At 31.2% G+C, this 23,869-nt stretch overlaps 1 protein-coding gene across 1 annotated transcript; it reads left to right on the top strand.

Moving 5' to 3' along the window:
• Window positions 1-17,150: 17,150 nt before the first annotated feature.
• Window positions 17,151-18,462, top strand: LOC128988029 (uncharacterized). The gene is made up of 2 exons (XM_054409204.1): window positions 17,151-17,183; window positions 17,638-18,462. Exon 2 carries the CDS (start codon window positions 17,690-17,692, stop codon window positions 18,401-18,403), a length of 714 nt encoding a protein of 237 aa, XP_054265179.1. The 5' UTR covers window positions 17,151-17,183; window positions 17,638-17,689; the 3' UTR covers window positions 18,404-18,462.
• Window positions 18,463-23,869: the final 5,407 nt, after the last annotated feature.

Raw genomic sequence — 23,869 nt, 5'->3', positions numbered from 1 at the left:
AATAACTACCGTTTCAAGTATCTGCATCCTATTGTCCATCTTGAAATTTTGAATTTTAACTTGTTACTGTGACATGAATTTAATGAATACAGGTTACTAGGGAAATAAATATAGATATGTTAATTCTAAGTGAAAAAAATAAAATACATAAAAATGTATCTAAGTGGTATAGTATGGTTTTTGTGAAACTGAAATACCAATATAAATAGCTGCTTGAGGCAATAAATAGAGAGATGGATAGTGCATTGAAGGTAGATAACATTTTACAAAATCATCATAATCATAATATATATAGTAATACCCCCGCCGCAGCGAAGCTGCAGACTAAGGGAATTTTCATTTACCTGGCTGGATTTTTACTAAAATATTCCCTTAAAATTGTCAGATTTATTTCATATCTAAACAGCATTAATTTAGTTAGTACTTAGGTTTCCTGCTACAGGGAAGATATTGAGTTTTTTTTACAATGTTAATAGCTTATTAATATAAAAACAACATTTCCAAATTTGGTTAAAATATGTCTTTAAACAAGCAAACTACAACAGTTCTAATAATGCGTTCACAGCAAATTAAAAGTTGTTTCTTTTAAACCTATTATTTAGGTGAAGATCGATTTGAATGAACTAATGATACGTTAGATAACTTAGTAGCTTTCTAGTAATGTTTACTCTTTTGTTTTTGATATAAGTAACTACAAAGTTTTCCTTCTTCTCCTTCCAAAGAGCGTTCTGACACACAGGGGTTGTCGTGTAACTCTACTCCTGTGTGGGCAGAACAGAGTTAAACGTGGGTATATAGTTATGTGTTTCGGTGTCAAGTGTCAAACTGTGTCAGGAATGTCTTTGTTACAGCAGAATATCTATGCTAACTATGTTGCTATTTTGTTATATGTCCAATCACAGCATATGATAATAATAAAGACACCCTCACACATTATTTGATGATCTATCTACTTAATACAAAAGTGGCCTCTCAGTTGCATATTTTTTCCAGTTGTCTTATTAACAGATTTTTACGATTAAGATGATTATGATTATAGCACATTTATAACAACTATCATGCAATGTAAATTCAATACATCTTTAATTTATTAGTACTTGTATGTGTTTGTGCTATAAATAAATTGCAACAAACATTTACTTATAACTAATAAAAATATAGTTTGTCGTCTGTGAAATCCCATATGAGAAAAGAGTAGCCTTTGGGTTAATAATGTATTCAAAATGCCCAAACGAGTAAATGAACTGAATTTAAATGCGGTCAAAGGTTATGCTAGACAGTGTAAATAACATAATAATTATTGTCTGATCTTGTCTTTTACTAGTGCAACTGAACTTTTTTAATTCGTTCAGTATACATACGTATTGCATTTAATTGTTGTAGGAGTTTTATAAAAATTCCTTTTATTCTAGGGAAATACAATATACTTTTTATAGAGGGATAGAGCTTATGTATACAATACAGTACGTCATGTTTTCAAGTAGTTTAGTGAGTATTTGTTGCAGGACTTTGTTACACAAAATAATATAATTAAAAAATTTCCCAGTATGTCATTTAATACTCTACAAATATACATGTATATATCACTGTATTGATAATTGTTCGGTAAGGATATCGCTACTAACACCTAACATTACTTAGCTGTGAAATCATACGGTTTATTTTACAAAGTATTAACTAGTTTTAAAAAACACAATGACGAAAACGCAAGAAAATCCATCATTGTTTATGTTGTAATAGGAAGTCGACTAGAGGTAATGCATCTAGAAGTCCGTTTTTTTTTATTTTTTTGTAGGGTGGCCTGCTCTTTTTATCATAAAAATCTATAAAATAACTTTGTCTACTCTTTTAAAGTTTAAATTATCATTAAGCACCCATATCAGTCGTGGTAAGATAATACACTGTAGGACAATTAAAATATGTATTTACATTAAAATGCAGTTATTGTATGACAAAGTACTTAGAAAAAAATACAATATACATCCAGTGTATACCAAAGACCAATATCTTTGATTATATACATATATTTCCATTTACCAGTCATACATCAACTCTATCGTGGTATCGAACTTTCGGGAAAATTCTGAACGAAAGTCAAACGAAATCATTTGTAACATGTCAGACTTGCTCGTTAAAATATGATAACACCAGATGAATATTCATACTAGTTTTAAAAACTATAGGAATAACATATATGGCGGATTAATTTGTAATTTGTATATTTCAATTCTACAAAGGTTTTCCTCATAGTTAAGGGGTCTACGACAACAGTTTATTTGACTTTTCTATCAACGCAACTCTGACTGTGGTTTATCGCACTTGGGACAAGAATTTTCTAAGGATCTAAAGCTGACCATCGCTAAGTTTCTAATAGAGATTTTTTAGCCAATTTAGTAATTTATGTAATTCATTAATAACCCGCTGTCTTCGCAGTGCACCTGCAATATTATATTGAGTAATATATTATACGTCATTTTGGGATCATTATTTAAATAACCTGATTGCATTTACATTATAATATTATATGAGAGATACAGAATTTTATTTCACAATTGATTGTTATTTTTAAGCTAGTCAACAAATTGAAATCACAGGACTATTTGTAATTAATCGATGCAATTATTTCAATTTAATTACAAGTAATTTTATAACTATGGAAAACAGTGCTGCCATAACTACTCCATTGAGCTACGTGGATAACATTTATTCATAAGTTTTAAGTCCTAACCTGCAAAAAAATTACATTTTGGATTGTCCTAGGATAATAATTGAATTTGTATGAAAAATGACCATGACATGTTAAATACGATATAAGTATAAACAACATTAAATAACGAATCTATAATTAATTGAGGAATACGATAGAGTCCTGGACTATCTCATTGTAGGCTAGGCTATCTGGAAAAAATTTAAGGTGTGACCTAATTTCAAGTGAGAAGACTATTGCATATTCTAAAATCTAATTTTGACTCTCAACCCGAAATATCGTCATACATTTTTAAGTAAATAGCCCCTTTATGATTCAATACACTACAAATTGTGTGTTTTAGCGAATTCCCCATACATGTAATAAGCTATTACCGTAGGTCTCATTGTAAGACCTGGACCCGGGACAGATTTACTGTTTCGTTTTCATGTCCCCAGAGGCCAAAAATACCATCCGTTTATATTCATATATTCAGGCTCATTGTAAACCTTTGTTTTGTGAGTTGCAGATCATGACTGTTATCAACGTTTATATTTTTCAGTGTCTCATGGCCATTAAAGAATCAGAAAACACACTTGCTCAAAATTCAGATGTACACCAGTATAACACTAGATTCTGTAACAATATTCCCATAAGTTATAATAGACTAAGTAAAACCCAACAATGCTTCCCTGTTACAGGTATCAATCTCTTCAACTCGCTACCAGATCAAGTGAAATCACCTCCAAATTCAAAATTTGAATTTATTGTGAAGAAGTGGCTATTGGTAAACCCTTTGTATAAAATAGAAGATTTTTTGTTGAAAAAAATGGCCCATTTATTGTACCTTTACGAGGCATGGCCCATTTATTGTACCTTAGAATAGGAATCTGAAAGGTATACTATTTATTTATTTTGCTTGCTTGTGCACCTGTATGGTTTTTTTGCTGATTTTGTAGTCTTTAGTTTTATTGCAGCTTTCTGTATTGTTTATTTTAGCTGTTTTTTGACAATGCATATTGTATTATTGAATACTGAATGGCTAAATAAATAATTTATCATTTATATACAGTATGTGTGCTTATGTATATTAGCGCGATAACTCAAGCAAAAATGTTCCGATTTTGATGAAATTTAATAAAACGTGTAAACCTATGTTTATTCAAACGAGTTTGCGAACCAGCATGATCGGACGATGGGGACGGGGTTTTATGGGGGGATTTAGGGGGGAAATAGGGGTTTCTCGTTGTTCACCCTCAAAACATACAATTTCCTAGTTAATGTAACATAATACAAAGTAAACTGCCACTTCCCGTAACATGCTGACAACAAACTATAATATACACTGAAGCCCTTTATATGGCACACTAACTTTCAGAGTGCGGCACAGCCTAACTTTGGCGTATAGCCAGTTTACTTGTTGTGTGTGCCTTACCAAAAACAAGTTGCCATTTAGTTTTAAACCTCCGAAAAGTTAAATATATTATTTTTTTACATTTTCTTTCAGACATATCTGAGTAGAGTAATTCTGTTAGTTATTTCTGTTAAAAAGTAAAATTTCTTTTTATAATTTTTTTTGTGGTAAGAAGTAGAAAATTGAAATTACTTAAGTTGTTTAGTGGCCTTTATTGGCAGCATTTGTTGTTCACTCCAACATATTTTGCCACGCTGTGTGGCATAAAAAAAACTGTTTAATATGTTCTTTTTACATTATATATACGTACAATATTTATACAGATTGAGTTTATGTTTGAATTTAAGTCAGAAAAATGAAACAAAGACATTAGGCACACCTGCAAGTGTCCATTGTGCCTGCACTGCACCCGCGACGCTCAGCAAGGCACGGCATAAACTAATGATTGATTAAATTTAATTTTCTACACTCTGTTTCAATATAATACTTTGTGTTTTATCATTACATTACGAAGTACAAGAGAATACGGCAAAGGCCCCGTTTATGCACCAAGTGCGGTAGCGGTAGCGACAGCGGGAGCGATTTCTAACACCATTGAGTTAAATGGGGCTGTTTATGCACCAAGAGCGATAGCGATAGCGGTTGACCTCCCGCTGCGATTTCTAATTCGCCCGCTGTGTAGTTAGGAATCGCAGCGGTTGCTTGGGCTGAAGACAGGGTTGCCAACTTGACCCACGCGCACGTGCACTTAGGACAAATAGTTGTGTTAATTATTTGGCAGAGTTTGAGTTGGCAAGACTGTGTCCCCCTTCCATTCTCCTTTAACCAACCGCTACCGCTATCGCTCTTCGTGCATAAACAGACTCATTTACAGCGGGAGCGGGCCCGCTATCGCACCGCTCCCGCACTTGGTGCATAAACGGGGCCAAAGACGTTAAAACTATTCCCTGTACTGTAGTTTAATAGCCTATTTCCCCCATGTCGGATAAATTAACGAAAATCATGGTTAAACGGTTACTAACCGGTTAACTCTCCCAAATTTGGAACGTAACCTATTTACAGCTTAATTTTAACTTATCATGTGGGTTTTTTTCTCTCCTATAAGTATTATATCTGTTAGAAATTAAATGTAACGGCGAAGAGCGTACACAACAGTTAAGCCAAGCAAACAAGGCTTTAGAGATGGTTAAAGGTGAACCTTGAAAATAAGCATGAATGACATTTAAAATAATTCACCGTTCTATAGTGTTGCGTAATGGAATTCATGACGGTAAAATGTTCTTAATGGGTTTTGAGTGGGACGAATTTTAACTGACTTGGGTTGAGGTTAAAGTTAAACTATTATAATACAATTAATATTTCATGAAACTTTTTTAAGATTAAGGTCAACATGGAAAAATCTTAGTAAATATTTATCTTAGTTTACCTTTTTTTAAATACACGGTTTTGCTTTATTTATAGATAACATAGGTCTACTGCTTTAAATTTAATAAATAAACAAGTAAAATCTTCTTAATAACGATACATACATAACTGTATATAATAATAAGAGTTTAAACTTAAAAGAACACTATACAGTAGTTTGAAGACAAAAAAATAACTACTATGCGAAAAAAAATCGTAAAATAACTGTTACCATATTTATCTCGGTTTCAAGGAATATAGTTCAATTTTTGCAATCCCACTATGGTAGGTAACCTAGTTTGGCAGTTATATCATAGCCACCTCTAATACAGTATTAGAGGTGGCTTTGGTTATATTGTTTAACGAAAACATTTAGTGGAGATGTAGAATTAGATAATAACCGTTTTATATCCGTAGCTTTCATAATTGAGTCGTTAACACTGTGAAGGCTATTAAATAATTTTTACATCATACTACACAAAAACGGTGTTTTTCCATCCGTGTTGATAGGCTGGAAAGTTGCTCTTTACCGTGCCTAAACACGGAAAAGTAGCTTCATGTACTTTTACCGAGAACTTAGTCAGCTGAATAAACCGCTAACTGCAACGGCATCTTCTGTAATATAAAAATATTATAATTTGTTTTATGTCCAAATAAATTTTTGCTATGCGTTTCAAATGTACTAATCATTCTTTGTACTATGATGTAAATTATCGTACGTTACTAGCCCGGAAAGCTTTACGTACTCGCACGATAAAAACCACCACTTACCGGGCTAGTAACGTGATATACTAATTCATACATCATTAGAGTAAGAAATGTACTTCAAAATAATTTTTTAAAGTATCCTTTTTATTAAAAGAAACTTTCCATGCCGTAATAATACTAGTTTTTCTTACCGTGTAGTTAAAACAAAGCTCTATTTTACTTTGATTTACAAAAATAGATTTTTTAAATACAGGGTGTTTTTAAAAGAATGCCAGGATTTTAAATGTTCATTTTTTTATACTATTTAAGGTAACTAAACGTTTTATACATCAAATTGAAGCTTAAATAACTAAGTTTTGTTTCCTCTTTCCTGTGTAGCAAGGGAGGAAACATTGACCTTGGCATGCGTAAAACAGGTGCGGGGTGCTAGGCAGCTATTGTGACTCATACGCCTGACGCCAGTCTCCAATACGACATTTACGGCACAATAGAAGGCACAGATTGTAATCGGTGGTTTGCAGAGTTTATCACCATTGCTAAATTAAACTAAATTTAAATCTACTTGGTGATAAAGAAATTTTAATCTGGTTTAATAAGTTTTGTAGCACCATAGAGACATTCGCCTAGCAACCTAAAAACAAGCGATGAAATCCGAAAATTCTGCGTCATAAGCCCGAAAAAATCGATTGCCTGACGAAGTCTTAATTAAACAAACCTAAATTGGTCACTTTATGATGTTATATGTAAAAGATAGTGTCTTTGTGCCTAAAAAGATTCAGTTAAGAAATCAGATAAACCCGCCGATCGCCCTAAGTGTACAGACTTTGCCCGTTTTACGTTCATATAAAATTGATGAAAATCTGAATTTTATTAAATCATTCCGAATTGTATCAAAGAATGAGGAAAACACTTTGTTCTTTTCCCTTCCATTTGACGTCTAAACCTTTTATTATCTTGATTAGTCCCCGAGCAACGACCGTTTAAAATCCCGGCATTCTTTTAAAAACACTCTGTATTTTGTTGAGGTCGTATAGGTTTTATAAGCTTTTACATGTCAGATTTTACTTTTAATCATTATCCTACTAAAAATATCTGTAATTACAAAAGTAATCTTAACACTGCATGAGTTGAAAAATAATTTACTCAACGAGGGGTAAAGCAACTCAATTCCCAACAACAATTATCAGTTCAGTGAGTTGAATGATGAGGGTTGGTATTGTGAAGACATTCATTGCATTAAATGATTGTTGTAGTAACTAGCAACGCGTTCACCTGTTACGCTGGCAATTCTATTTATAATTACTACTGACTGTAACCTAATTACCTGCTCTGTTAACTAACTAGTCTTAGGAATTTGATTGAATAATATGAGACTTAAATTTAACCCTCCATTTTAAGCATTATCTGTTGATTTGTTCAAACAATTGACAAGCTATTATAGTAATATTTAATGTAATATTGAATGCGATTAAATGAGCAACATAAATGTAACTAAAACAATAAAAGAATATTGTTAGCCAAATTATCAGCTTGAAGCGAACTGACTGTCAAGTCATAACAGGATTACATCATTACATTGATGATTTTAGATTTTGATGATTAGATTGATGGGTTTTGGTCTATTTAGTAGAACACGAGACTTCCAGGTCAAGGTCTCTGGTTCAAATCCCAAAAACCACTAATGGAGCTTATCCAAACGACGATTCCATGACTTTTTCGCCTAGCCTGAGATTTTGTGTAAAAAGGTTCCAGGCTTGAGTCTAGCGTCCCAGGAGGTTAAGGTGAGAAGCGCTTTTAAAAATAAACTTACATTTTTGAAGGTTTAGATGGAGAAATAGTCCTACTTGGAACGATATAAACTATTGAGATAAGTAAAAAGAAGTTTGTAAGGTAAAAAATTAGTTCAATACGGAAATAAACAGTAGTATTGTAAGGATAAAAAAATATAATTGCACACAGGTTAACGTGTGCTGTCTCGTATACCAAACACTACTTTGTAATATAAATCCGTGGTTATTACATGCAACGTTATATCAATCATGGGATTATACAATTAATGCTTACAATGTAGATAAACGGTTATTTATGCTATTAAAAAATTTCAGATCGTAGTTTTTTTAGGATTTTGTAAAAAAGACTTTTCATTATTCAGACATGGTACTTATTTAGTAGCCACTTATAAGGTACTGCGTGTTGTAATGATTGAATAACGATAGAAGAATATAACAGAAATTATTTTTTCTAACGAGGTGTAGGCTCCTAAAGTGAAACACGTTACTACCTTGCATGAAAATAAAAATACGAAGCGTGTGTAATGAAAACCATTACCAGTATTCTCTGAGAGGCCAGGTCTTAATGTATTCAAGATTGCATGCAAAGTTGAATTGGGATAACTTAACTGTTATAAACACATATTGTTGAGTTTTACCAAGAACAATGCTTATTCTGGGACTTATAACTTATTAATTACGTATAGGATTGTTTGTCATAAATCAGAACAACATTACTCTTGTAATTTTGATAAGACACAAAGTGCACTTGTGGATATAACTGTGAATAATTGAAAAAAAATATAAGTTGCTTATTAATAAAATCTGTCTTACCGATGTTTTTCTCTTCTTTTTATTTATTTACAAACTAATTGGTAATAAAATTTACCTTTTATACCACTTTTAAATATAGGATATTTTAAAAGTTATTGTCTAGTTATAAAGATTATTGAAGTTGAAGTTAAACTGGAAATTGTAACTTTTAATGTAACGAATTGCAGCACTTTTTGCATTTCCATGGACAGCGTTTTGAACTTTTCTCAATTGCTAACAAATTTACTCGGAAAACTTTTAGGTTCATGACAGATTTTCAAGGTATATTTAATCCTTCAGCAAACTAAATTTGCATTTAAAATGGATATCAGAGAATCCTTCGGGTACTGAAACTCCTTCATTCCAATGTTTATAATATTTACAATCGTTTGTATCAACTAAGTATATGAAATCCATTTAACTCTATGCATCAATTCTTTTATTTATGACAAAACTGCAATAAGTTTTTTTTTAAGTCATGATATGTTTTAACAAATTTTATATTATATTCTAAATCAATCGTTATTACTTACTTGAGTTTTTGTTTGTGTGTGTGTGACAATTGTGTTATATTTTTGCAAAAAGTAATCGTGAAGTAGTGTAGGGGTAATTGTCCAAAAATATGCGATACAAGTGTATTTCAATATCAGTAACAAATTTTAACTGAAACTGTTGCCCTTAAGAGTATTGTCAGAACTGCCATATTAAATACGTGTCGTTGAGACAACAAACTTAAAGCTCTATCGGTTTGACTACGAGAATGAAGGTATTAATAAAAAAGTGTCATAAATAGGTTAGCAACAATCGGTCATAAGGTAAAATACATTATGTCTATCTTTAAAAAGGTGATGATTTGTAATTTAAAGCTGTATTGCATTAGTCTGCACTAATATATTGCACACTTGAAACCACAAATTATAATTAACTTCAATATTATAAGATGGTAATAAATTAGTCCTAAAAATAAACTCCTTATGACAATAAATAAAATAAAAAATTTTGGTTCTAAAGAACACGATTAAAGTAATACAATATGATTGTCCTCAAAGGTGATATAAATTGTTATATTTTGACCCTGATTTGCATCTAAATGGAACCAGATCTCCCAAGAGGAATGTTTGACGCACAACTCATCATGAACGTCATTTTAAAATGAAATAGAAATTTTATTGAGTGTTGTTTGATTACACTATCTACTTAATGTGCATGTATAACATTTCAGACCAGTCTAAAAACATTTCCTTCCATTTATGAAATACAATAATGGTATATGAATCAGAATTTAGGACTAATTACTTGATATCAAAATAATCGAAATACAAGAACAAAAATTAGTTAAATATAAAAGTCATACACGAAATATTAAAGAATATTTTGTACGTCTGTGGTAAAACTTGATTTCAATAAACATATGTTTTTTTTGCTGCGTTATATAGATTTTTTGATTAAGTTAGTCGGTTAATACCTTAAATGATTTATCATATAAAATCTTTTACATTAGCTGTCATAGACGATCTTGTGTTTACATGAATACTTAAAATAATTGAAAAATATAAAATGTTGTTTCAAATAACATTAAAACTTTCTAGAACAGCCATTTGCAACCGAATTTATCAAAATATAGGTTAAACGAAGAAAATGAAAGGGCAAATTTACCCGCCATATATTCCATTCATTTATCATTATGTTGATGCATCAGAGGCAATCAGGAAAAACAATAATTACCAATTAATAATTATAATATCAAAGCACATAATTAATTGAACTAATGTAGTTTGTATTCAGAAATAACTCTTGTAAAATACTATAGTTAGAATGTATAATTTAAAACAATTGGACTTCCTCTTGAACGTTGACAATCATAATAATGACAGTTTTATATGTACAAAATGTATATAAAAGGTATGAGTTTTAACAACTTCGTAACAACGTAAGCTAAATCCTAGTAGACTCATATTATAATTTATAGGTGTTACTTTTTACCATCAGCAACAAACACTCAACCGACAAAATATTCAAGAGACGTAGTTTCTTGTTTTATGTTCTTTAAGTTATTAAATCTTTCGCAAAGTTTACAATGACAGCAGTAAAGCGTAAACATTTCAGTTAGTATACAAAAAATCTTCATGAATGTGTAATTTTTACATTTTTATGAATACTTTGAATTTTTATTTGTTTAAGCATATGTATATTTAACTTTTATGGCTAATTTCTTTTTACTAGCAGAGTACCCGTTCTTCGTAAGGGGTTGGCGTATACGTATAAAATGCTTATTTCAGTTATGGGAGAGGATACGGCTTAAGAAAATTCGGTTCTTTAATTTAGTTATAGAACATCTACCATAGCTATAATGTTTTATCACTGAACCTTAAAAATAGAAAAAGTAAAGTTCTCATTGTGTATCACGGCTTTTGGTTGCTGCTCGGTTCAAACTAGCTGTTGTCATAAATTCAAATAAACAGTATCTGCAATCTGACACACACTTTCTCGACGGATGCTCCCAATAATGTTAATAATTATTTTTATCAATTAATTAAAAATAAAATACCTAATTTTAATTTTAATATGCTTATTAGTTTATATTCTGTTATATAAATATCTAGCTTCACCCTTTTAGTTAGCTCAACCACCCCTTTCCCCCTTATACTAAATATTAACTTAATATAATATAACTAAATATTACCCTTAATATTTATCAGAAAAATAAATAAATCAGTATGTAATGAAGATATTCTAACGGTTTGTCCCTAGATTACTTAAACAGGCAAGATAATGCTGGACTCGGGGCCGATGCCAACCATTTATATGTAGATGAAACGGAACTTTGATATAAATGGACAAAGAGATGGGAAACCACTTCACCCTATTTTTGTTCAACTTCTTTTTGAATCATATTTTAATATGGTATATTAACCAATCAAAAAATTTTTTTTTTAATCCTTAACACCGTCTTTCTCTTAAACGCCTTTTTTCCACTACGGTGTTTTTAAACGTTTACTTTACTAAAATAAATTAGCAAAACAAATTATTGAATTGAAATAATATTTACACAAAGAATGCCTTATTTTACAGATCCCAATACGTTTATCAGCATAATATAGATAAATTATCATAATCTTGTCGCTGAAACATTCTACGAATTCAATATTTTCAATGTTTAACCAAAATAGATATTTTTCTGTTTTATATTTGTAAAGTTAAATATTGCATAAATGTTAAAGGAATAACCTTACCAAATACTTATACAACACTGGCAAGTCATAAAGTAGAGTAATTGGCCCAAACGGTAGACAATGCCTCAGACACAGTCGGATGCTGATCTAAACAAAGGACATTCCCTTAAAGGAATTCAGATTAATTTACCACTCCATTGTGTGACACAATGGAACTCGTAATTGTAAACTGTTCTTGAAAGAATTGAAAAAATACAAATACAATTATTCAAAATTTTTTAAAAATATAAAATACGAGTACTTATTAATACTTACAGTTTTGGGTTATTGTATTTAGGTCAAGTCCAAATGTTAATACAGTAATACCATAAGCTAAGAGTTCTTGGTCCCTTACAAATCCGCTATTCTTTATTTACATATCTAGATATTTTATTCAATCCACTTTAAAATTTTGATTTAATATATCTAATGAGGTCACATTATTTGCAAAGTTCTTGTGAAAAAGGATTGGCGACGACTGTCCTGTTGACTATCCTACTGAATGTGAGTTTTAACATAATGTAAAATATGATCTGTTGAGGTTCTTATTGCGGTAATCAAATTAGTACATTTCCTGCTGTCGTACCCACATAAGACCACGAATCGAAGAATTACAGCGCTTTAAGACGATTAATTAGTGAAAAAATTAAATATACTGTTAAATAAATTACACATTTTATTAGAAACAATCAGTTAAAATAAAATGCCATCGTATTATTGAATTCTACAAAGATATTTTTTATTGTATGACCTATGTTAACAAACTGTAAAAGGGTTGTACGTTATGAGATCTAGGTCAGTAGATCTACCTCGATCAAACCACTCGCTTCGCCGCCGCCTAACAAGAGAAACCAATTTGTCGGTGGTCGAACCCAAAACCTCAACACCTCTCAGGCTCGGTAGAAGTGGAGGGAAAATATCCAGTAAAATATAAAATGAACAAGTAACAAGCACTTAAAACATCCAAGAATAATATTACAGTTTTCTGTACCTTGCGTAAAATCATAGAGTTGTTGGTTTCTTATACGTTTTATAGCTTGGGAAAACCGAAACAAGTCTTGTCTCAAGTTCCAGCTGCATCTTTTATCGTGTGAAAAATTCCAATTTATGCGTCTTACAACAAGAAAGCCAGAATACTGATCAAGATTAAAATTACCTTGACATCATGATTCAGAAACTTTCTATGGTATATATACATTTAAATGGTTGAAATAAACTGATAGTGTATTCAAATAACCGTTGCTGTCAGTATTCGTTATAATCATTTTCTTTTCATATGAAAACTTTAAAATAGTTTTCATATTTTTAAAGTCGGAAGAAAATGTATAAATTTCAAAGCCAACTTTCTCTACAAGCGCATATATGATAAGAATTATAATTAGATTGAGTGATAACAAGTACAACAGTGCCACAATTTTGATTTCGATCATTAAATCAAATAAACAATTCAACTTTCCAAAAACCAAGTATCATAATGTTTACCATGGGACACTAAAGGTTTTTATGATCAACATTTTACGTTATAGCCTAATAAAGAAAACAATTAAAGTCAAACTTTTTGAAATCGAGGCTTACGAGTGTAGGTAAATTACTACTAGCATACTAGTACGGTTTAATAGTCTGTCATGTTGTTTGTGATAGTAGTAGTCAATTCCAAGTATAGTTACTCTTTTATAACCGTCGATAATAGTATTTTCGTATATAGGGCTATTACCTTACTTAGGACAATTTAATTAATTGTATACCTAACCATGGTAAAAGCTATTTTCCAAGCTAATGTATTAAAATGTAGTAATTGTATAATATTTTAAAGTACCTACATTTACTGTATAACATAATTTAAGAATTTAAAATGTTCAATGATCATTATGTCACTTGAGGAAAAAGATTATCAAGTAAAATAATATGTAAAACTATATTATGAAGATATCAAAGTGTTTGTTTTGACACACGAGCTAGAGTAAACCATGTGTAAAAGGCTTTTTACACGTCCCGGATCTGTTCAACAAATGTTTAACATTTCAACAAAGTGTATTTTACACCGTCATGTTTATATGTCTCGTAAGACATGAAGGGATTTTGTTGTTCAGTTTAAGTAATCACAAGAATAGTTCCTTTTACAAACTAAATTAAATTACAATATAATAACAAATTTATAATATTTGTTGTTTATTTCTAACACGGTTGTTATTCATTTGCAATTAAATGCAATTCCGCTTTTACTTATTAGGAGAGAGTTGTCTAAAATGGGGACGCTAGGCAATATGGGGACATTCCGGTACTGCTAAACTAGTGCTGCTATCAGCTGATCTTTGACGAACTATTGCGAACTAACCATTTCACTCTACTTTGAGCTAGTTACCGTTGATATACTGACTATAAGTTTCATGTTGCACACTTTTATATATTTGACGATTTATTCTTTGGATTTTTGTTCGTGTCTCAACTGTGTTTTTACGTACCCAACATAGAGAGTTAAAAAAAGGAAGTGTTTGATCTTCAGTTATTAGGCTACAATTTTTCGTTTCTTCTATCCAAAAATCTCAAAGTAGAGGCTAGGTACGCCATGTTTGTTTTATTAATACAGTGGTGGGTCAAACGGGGACGTACATGGTAGGACAAAATGGGGACGTCCCCGTTTTATAAGAATGTCCCCATTTTGGACAGATTGTAGGATAATAACGTATACACATTAAACACTTTTGGCATGAACCAGTGTTTTACTAGTTTATACGTTTTATAAATTTCTAACTGATATGCTTAAGGATATAAATGTGGTAAAGTTTAATTAAAAAAACTTCAACTCCATAAATATGTTAAACTATCTATTAAGTTGAGAAATTCTTAGTTTTTATTTTCTATAACAATCTTTCTAACATGTTTAGTCATTTAAGAGGTAATATGATGAGTTTGATGTGTTTTGTATTCAATAAAAATGCTTTTTCATTAAAAAAACTCAATTTTGCATGTGCTCTTATGGCGTCCCCATTTTACCAGAAAGGTCGTCTTAAACGGGGACAATGTATGCATTTAAAAAATATATAATTTTATTGTTATATCTAAGGAATAATTGATCAAAAGCTACCAGTTTCTGTCAACACATTAGTGTAGTCTTGTTCTGTCTAAATTTCAAAAGTTTAGCAATATTTGTAAGCGAAATATAATGTGGAAACCACTAGAGTCCCCATTTTAGCCGACCTTCCCCTACCTTATTTTCTCTATGTAGGCTGCCTAGAGAAACTTAAGACTTTTTTCAATAAGTAGATAAATAATGTAGGTAATATGAGGATCCAGATTCAGAAAAAATCACTTAATCAATACTTGCAACTCCATTATAATCCATATTTTCTAGCCCCTGAGCTGGTTCTATAACTGAATTGAAATTTTACCTTCGTCAGCCAGCCCCTGATTTGTTATCAACTTGTTGAAACGGCCGTTTCAGCAAAGCAACATACGTTTATACAAGTGCTGGATACCTAAATTGTTAGTCTTTAGGTTGTATGCTATCTATACACTTACGTTAATCTTTATAAAGTTTATTTAGGTCCATATTGAATAATTCAATACTAATAATTACTATAAAACAAATTGTGGCGTATTCAGAGACTCAAGATTAAAAATATTTAAATTAAATATTTGAATATACTTTCCAAAATGTTATTTAAAAATACCTCCGACCAGCAGACTTAGCGGATTTGCATTTGATAGGTTATATTTTTACCTAAACATTTCCTCAAATGTAGGTAATTCATTTCTTACCTATCTTACGTTAAAAGAATACTACTCAGGTTTCCTGCAACAGGGAAGGTAATAGGGCGTGTTTTTATTGAAACTTTAACTGTTTGGAATTAAATAAATAAATTTGCCAAATTCAACCAGAATATATACAATAGAATATACAATAAGAATATATTCGATTTTTTTTCGAATAACAGTTCGATTGGCCTGTAAATAAGATGACATCTATATAGTTTGTTAACTATGCTTGTTAACTTCTATGCTAAAGTATACAACTCCATGATTATGAGTAACAGTGTGTGGTTTTAAACCCACTCAACCTTTACTACCCTCATATGCTTTGTGATGTCGGTGTTCATTAGACTAAAGTTTAGACTTGACAAAATCGTCTTTATTGTCTAATTGGCATTAAGGAAGATGTTAAATTAAAATAAATATTAAAACTACATCTTCGTTTTTGTTGCAACCATCAAACCCTGTAAAACTCGATTTCAAAGTTATTAAAATTCAACCACTCTTTGTAGATTGTCTATACCATCAATTCAGCTGGACTATATAAATAAAGATCGAAAACTACTAGCTGTTGTGACCTTATCAAAACTCGACAATTTAAATGCCATGCACAAAAACAACTACAAACAAGAACAACTTATCACAAATAAAATTGTTTAAGTGATAGTGCAAATAACAGAAAAAATATCTGTCGTGGTCAATGTGGCTAAATAGTATGGTCTGTCAAAATTAAATTGTGTCTCCCTTGAACAGACGTAATATGGATTAGGTTTTTAGTACGACAATTAGACTTGCCTTCCTTCTCTTTGAAATTCAGCTAGACATTTCTAGGAATGACCAAGATTCTTACAGGCCTATATGCTTATCTTTAAATCGGGTATGTTGAAAGATTTACTCAGGATGGTCAGTACGATGACACGAGATTTATTTTGATTATTTAGAAAATATGACATTATTAAATCGATTTCCGAAGTTATCAATTCACGCAGATTTGAACCAACGATACTTTTTCCTACATACTTTTTCTTTTTGTATTCTGTCATAAGCCCGCCAAGTCATTTGGAGCTTTGTTGCGGGAAATTTCTATCCCAATCATTGTTTTTATATGAGAATTCTGCTATATTAAGGGATTTTCTTTCATTTATTAGTGAAAGGTTCAAATACTGGTCTCTTAGACCTTGGACAATTTATTATTAATTAATAGCTCAATGAAAAGTATCTGGATAAATGGTCCTGCTCAAGCAGTATCGAAATAGCTACATTAAAACATATTTTCATTCATTTAAAAACAAATTCACAGGGAAATGGTAGCATATGTTTCTATAGTGATCTTGTTATTGGAAACGAGATGAAAACGTTTGACACTGGAATAGTCCAAATTTGAAAGTTTTAAGGCTATAGAGCAAGGCTAGAAAAGGTGTTCAATGGTAAAACTTCTGTTAGTTCATATAGTGTAATCCCTGATAAGTTAACAACTATAACAGTATTTGGTACCAATATAAATATTTCTCAAAGTACAATTATGGTTCATCTAAATTTAACATAACCTCTATAATATGTTTTACTCATATTTGTGTGCACATATGTTGATTTTATATCTTTTAAGACGATAGGTCCCTATTTAATTAAGTTAATATCTAAATAGCTCTTGTACACAAGAGTGATAACTGTCGAAGGAAGTTGTAGAATTATTGTTTCTACAGATATTCTAAACGAAAATGAGTGTTTGGATAGTAAAACTGATGCTAAAAACCTGTTTACATGAATGAAATGATCTGAGAAGTATCTCAATGGCCATGCAGTTTTTTTAACTGTCGTTTCATGATAGAAATTGTTGGTGGAAAATCAAATATGTTTCTATAGTAATCCAAATTATGGCAGGCTAACAAGTTTCAAATTCCAAGTTTTAACATGAACAATGATGAAATAAATCATGGATGATGCAACACGGATAGTCCAGACTGTAGTAATTTTAGAACAAGGTGGACCAGAAATTACGGAACCCTACATAGAGATAACAGAGAGAAGTTTTTTCTTTGACCCAAACACGCTCAGTTTTCAAGAAGTTCAACCGACACCTGATCACATTGATGAATACTTGCACCAACAGAGAGGAGGGTTTGAAATTGACGAACTAACGATAGGTTATTCAGGTAAACCATCGACACGGTTGCACGACTTTGAGCCTACATTTTCCTCAACGTCTCCACCTTCGGACTTTGAAACGACGGACTATTTTGATAGTTCTTCTCGAGTACCAAACCAAACTCGCTCAACCAAAAATCATACATATTGGAGGTTGCCAAAACACCTCACTGGCATAAAACTGTTGTTTCCGGGGTTTAACTACCTCGGTCCAGGCAATGAAGTTTACAATGGCATTCCAACTAACGAAGTGGACGAAGCTGCAAAATCCCACGACGATGAGTACGCTGAAGTGTTGAAGAAGTATGTAGAAACCGGTGACAAGGACGCGGCCTTCCGAGAGTTTCAAGCGGCAGATACAAGGTTTTTACAAAAAATGGGAAAAATCTTACCCAAGACCGTTACAGAGCAATTAGGAAGATTCGCAGGTAAGGTGGGGATTACTGCTAAAAGGTTCGTCGAAGGCTGGCTAGGTCGCACGATTTATCCTGGTTTGGATTGAATAGAGTGAGTGTAGAGTATTGAAGGATATTATTAAAAGATGACAAGGAAAATATAGAAAATGTATACTTCAACTACTTTTTTAAATAAATATTGTGAGTAATAATCCAATTTTCATACAGAAAGTATTAGTAGTATTTCATTGAAGAACATTGTATTAAGTGAAATGAATAGTTTAATCTTGACAATACTACGATTTGCATACATCCAACCGCCACTTCTACGGAGTTTATTGTGAACACAAATTAAAATTACAGCAATACCTGTTAAGCAAAAATTACTTTTTTTTATTTTAACCTAATTTCGTAACGCTGTAGGAATTTCAGTCATAACTTGAAACCTTAAAAATTGCTTGTTACTCATTTTAATGAAAACCTCTTGGATATTTCCAATATGTGTGGTATAATCAAAAATAACAACTTAAGGCGGGATTACACATATGGATCGCATGGTGTAACTAGCATTTTTAATTCCAGTAGCACCGTGTTAGATGCATGCACGTTGTATGGTTGTGGCACGTGCTAGTAGCAGGGTGAGAGATGTGAGGTTTTGGCACTCAGTTTATTGGAAATTTTTAACGTCGTCACTAGATGATGAAATGCTGTGGAGTGAAGAAAATATTGGGTCCCTTTCATTGACACCTGTTGAGCCGGCTCCTGACACCGTCCCCAGACGAGCGTGGAAGCATAGTGGTCACCCCACATCCCTAACTAAAATGTTAAAGGCCGTAGGTGAACTACAAGACAAACAAATTGTGAACAAGTCAATCATTTAAACCATAAAACAACAAAATAACAAACATATCAGCCAACCAAAGAAAAACAAAATTGACACACGTCCAGTCCATTTAACAATTACTTAATCAACTTTATTGAACGTTATCAGTTTCAGTCCAAGCTTTGGATTACTATCAAAGCCAAAAAATAAGGCGTACATATATATAGACTTATATGTGTACATATATATATATATGTATATAGATATATATATATATATATATGTGTGTGTGTGTGTGTGTGTGTGTGTGTGTTTGTGTGTCCGTTAACGACATAAATTGAGTAATTTTTGTCAGATTTTGATGAAATTGGTTTAAAGGTGTAAGGTGGGATAAACTTGAATGAGTTCGCGAACCAGCATTATCAAACCATGGGATCGGGGTTTTACGGGGTAAACATAGGAGTTTCTCATTTTTGACCCTCAAAACACAAAATTTCCCAATTCTATCTCTAGACCTTTTTAAAGAGCTTAAAAAAAACAAATAATTTAGTATATCAAAGTGTTTTTGTACAATTATTGGTAACGGAGAAAATGCAAAAAATTGTAAATTTAAAATTCCCATGTTATTCTTATGGAGAATATTGTAAAATGTTGTAGTTTGCTTGTTTATTAAATAAACAAAAATATAAATAAACTTATTTATTTTATACTAATTTATTAATATTTTACAAAAAACACATTTTATTAGTTCCTTGTAGTAGCAAACCTAGGTACTCGTTAAACCGAATGTTATTTAAATTGATTAAATTGAAAATTAATTCAGACAGATGGAAATTCGCTTAGTCAGCAGGTTTTCTGCGGTGAGGGTATTTTAGTTTTGCTCTACAGCCTTAAAACTGTTAATTTTATATTATTCTAGTTTTAAAAGTTTTCATCTCTTTTCTAATAAACAAGATCACTATTGAAACATATGTTATCGTATCACTGCGATTTTTTATTATCAAAATATGTTTTAGTATAAGATTGTTAGATACTGCTTGAGCAACACCATCAAAATAACCTCTCTGGAAGTGAGAAAGTATCGAAATGTATCAAGATTCACTCTTCGTGGAAGCAGACCGTTACGTTATCCAAATACCATCTGTAATTGAACTATTAATTATTAATAATAAATTGTCCAAGGTCGTAGAGAACAGGATTTGAACCTTTCACTAATAAAATAATAGTATCAGCGTTCTGACACATACTTTCTCCCATAAGCTTGGCAACAACCTTTATCATGGGTAAGCGGTAAGACTAAATATGATATTTTATAGTTAAAAATCACAAAGGTTACAATAGCTTTTGAACCGTAATTTTTTCAGAAATGGGAGTCGTACCAGTTTGTTTAGAATGCTACAACATACTATATTTTTCACTCAAAAATCAAACTAAAAAAAACCCTTAATATCGTCGCTGTGTTCTAAAAAAAAAATTTCATCTGTTAAAGGGAGACACAATTTAATTTTGACAGACTATACTATTTAGCCACATTGACCACGAGAGATATTTAGCATATCTATTGACTTAAGTTTCTGTTATTTTCACAATCACTTAAACAATTTTATTTGTGATTAGTAGTTCAAATCTCATTTTGCGTATGAGTTGCAGCCCAGACTGAAAAAAGTTTTGTACGAGTTGCGGCCCGAGTATTAACAGGTTGATTGCGGCCAAGGATATGGTTGGTTTAATGGTACATAAAATAATCGTACACGATTTGAGAAATCTGTTTATTGTGTTAGTTCGGTTTGCACTCCACGTTGTTATAGGTTTGTCATTGTCCATAAGTTTATTGTGCTGGCAAAAATTTTAAACTAACTGTTTGTAGTTGTTTTTGTGCATGGCATTTAAATAGTCGAATTTTGATATGGTTACAACAGCACAATAGTTTCCGGTATTTATTTTATAAAGTCCAGCTGAATTGATAGTACAGACAATCTACAAAGAGTGGTTGAATTTAAATAAGTTTGAATTCGAGTTTTGCAGGGTTTGATGGGACAATGGTTAAAAACGAAGATGTAAGTTAACATAAATTTTCATTTAACATCTTCCTGGATGCCAACTAGTCAATAAGGCCGATTTTATCAAGTCTAAACTTTAGTCTAATGAACACCGACATCACAAGCATATGAGGGTAGTAAAGGTTGAGTGGGTTTAAAACCACACACTGTTCTCATAATCATGGAGTTGCCTACTATTTAGCATAGACAAAGATGTCATCTAATTAATAGGCCTATTGAACAGTTATTCGAAAAAAATCTTTTACAATCTTATTGACTTATAATTATTCACAATATATTCATAATTATGTATAATTATGTACGAAATCACGAGAACCCTAGTAAAAGCCATCCGATATTGAAAATCGGTACATCAAACCAAAAACCTACAACTATTTGAACGAGTTTACAAGACCAGTATAATCAGACTATGGGAACGAGGCTTTATCGGAGGTTTCGTGATTTAGTAATTAGGTTTTCCTGTTTTTGGCACAAACAATTTATTTTCTCCCTAAACCATTTTCCTGAACTAAAAGAAGTTATTTATTATATTGAAGCATAGTTGTACGCCGAATGGTTACGGGGTAAGCTCCATAAAACTGTAACGTTATGTTATTGTTATGGTGAATATGTTAACTGTTGTAATTTTTTTTATTGTGGTCAACTTTGGAAAATTTACTTATTTCATGCCAAATAGTTAATGTTTAAATAAATTACCTTCTCTGTAGCAGCAAACCTGAGTAGTACTCTTTTAAGGTAAGTTAGGTAATACATTAATTACCTACATTTTAGGAAATGTTTGGATAAAAATATTACCAAACGAATGCAAATCCGCTAAGTCTGCAGGTAGGAGGTATTTATAAATAATTGTTTAGTATGTATAGTTTAATGATTAGATTAAATATTTTAAATATTGAGTTTCTGAATACGCCACAATTCGTTTTAAAGTAATTACTAGTAATGCAGTATTCAGTATGGACCTAAATAAACTTTTTAAAGATTAACTTAAGTGTATTGATTTTGAATCTGTTGCAGATAGCATACAACCTAAAGACTTACAATTTAGGTATTCAGCACGTGTATACATTTATGTTGCTTATACATAAAATATGGTTGTATTTGAGCTAGACACACATTGTATAATGTGTTCTCGATAATCACGAACAGAGAATACAACAATATGATAAATAATATTATCGTGAACAGTTCTATAAATATATATATATATGTCTATATATATATATATATATATATATATATATATATATATATATATATATAGACATCCAATCCTACAAAATATAAGTAGTAATATACGACTACACTTCATTCAAGAGTCATTATACTGTTAGGGAAGTTATCGATAACTATTGCCGTGTTTATACAAGATTAGAAAAACCTTCTCGGTAGTCCCCAAAAATCGTTTACAAACTTTTCCAATTTATCGTGGATTAGTATACTTTTCTCCGTTAAATTACATGCAAGCATCTAATCTCTATGTAATGGTTTCGAAATGAGATATAAGTTTGTTACCTGACCTCTTGTAGCATATATAGTTCACAGACTTTTTTAATTAACAGTCACCTTAATACTTGATTGGAGTTGAAAGTAATAATTAATTGTTTTTTTCTGAAACTGGGACCACGTATTATCTATATATATATATATATATATATATATAAACAATGCCTTACGTTTCCTTAGACAGCCTAAATAGAGAAAATAAGGTAATAAGTTCAAAAGGTATATTTAGTTATTCATTAAATAATTTTAATTTAATTAATTTAGTTTGCGTAAGAAGAACTATTCTAGTTATGTATTGGACGAAACAACAAAAGCACTTCATGTCTCACTAGTCATGTAAAGATAATGGTGTAAACTACACTCTGTTGAAATGTTAAACATTTGCTGAACAGATCCGGGACGCGTAAAAAGCCTTTTACGCGTGGTTTACTCAAGCTCGTATGTCGAGACAAACACTTTGGTATCCTCTTAATATAGTTTTACATATTATTTAAAAAAGCTTTTTCCTCAAGTGAAAAATTATCATGTGCTGAATAAAAATTGTAAGTTCTTTAAATTGTATTTTACAGTAAACGTACTATAAAAATAGTTCAATTACTACATTTTAATACATTAGCTTGATGAATAATTTTGCCGTCATTGGTTAGGTATATAATCAATAACATTATCCTTAAAACAATTATCCTAAGTAAGGTAATTGCTCTTCATACGAAAATACTACGATTGACAAAAGGTAGGCACTTATAAAAGAGGACTCTGCTGGAAATTTACCACTACTCTCCTAAACAACATTACATGACTATTACACCGTACTAATAGTAATTGACCTATAATCGTTAGCCTCGATTCCAAAAAGTTTGACTTTAATTGTTTTCTTTATTAGGCTATAACGTAAAATGTTGATCATTAGAACCTCTAGTGTCCCATAGTAAACATTATGATACTCGGGTTTTGGCAAGTTAAATTGTTTATTCGATCAATGTTAAAAATTAAAGGTATGACGTAGTCAATGGTAATAATGATATATTGTTCGATGAAATAATTAAGTTAATAATTTATTCGCGCTTAGAAATAATTAAAAGCCTAACTAACACAAATTTAAAAATTTTCTTCCGAATTTAAAGTTACCAATATGGAAATAATTTTATTTCATGAAACAACGTTTTAATGTACAAAGAAAATGATTA

The sequence above is a fragment of the Macrosteles quadrilineatus genome, unplaced genomic scaffold, assembly GCF_028750875.1.
Source record: "Macrosteles quadrilineatus isolate MER2022 unplaced genomic scaffold, UCM_ALF_1.0 Scaffold_2__2_contigs__length_208266976, whole genome shotgun sequence".
Taxonomy (NCBI): domain Eukaryota; kingdom Metazoa; phylum Arthropoda; class Insecta; order Hemiptera; family Cicadellidae; genus Macrosteles; species Macrosteles quadrilineatus.
This window is presented reverse-complemented; position numbering and strand designations above follow the sequence as displayed.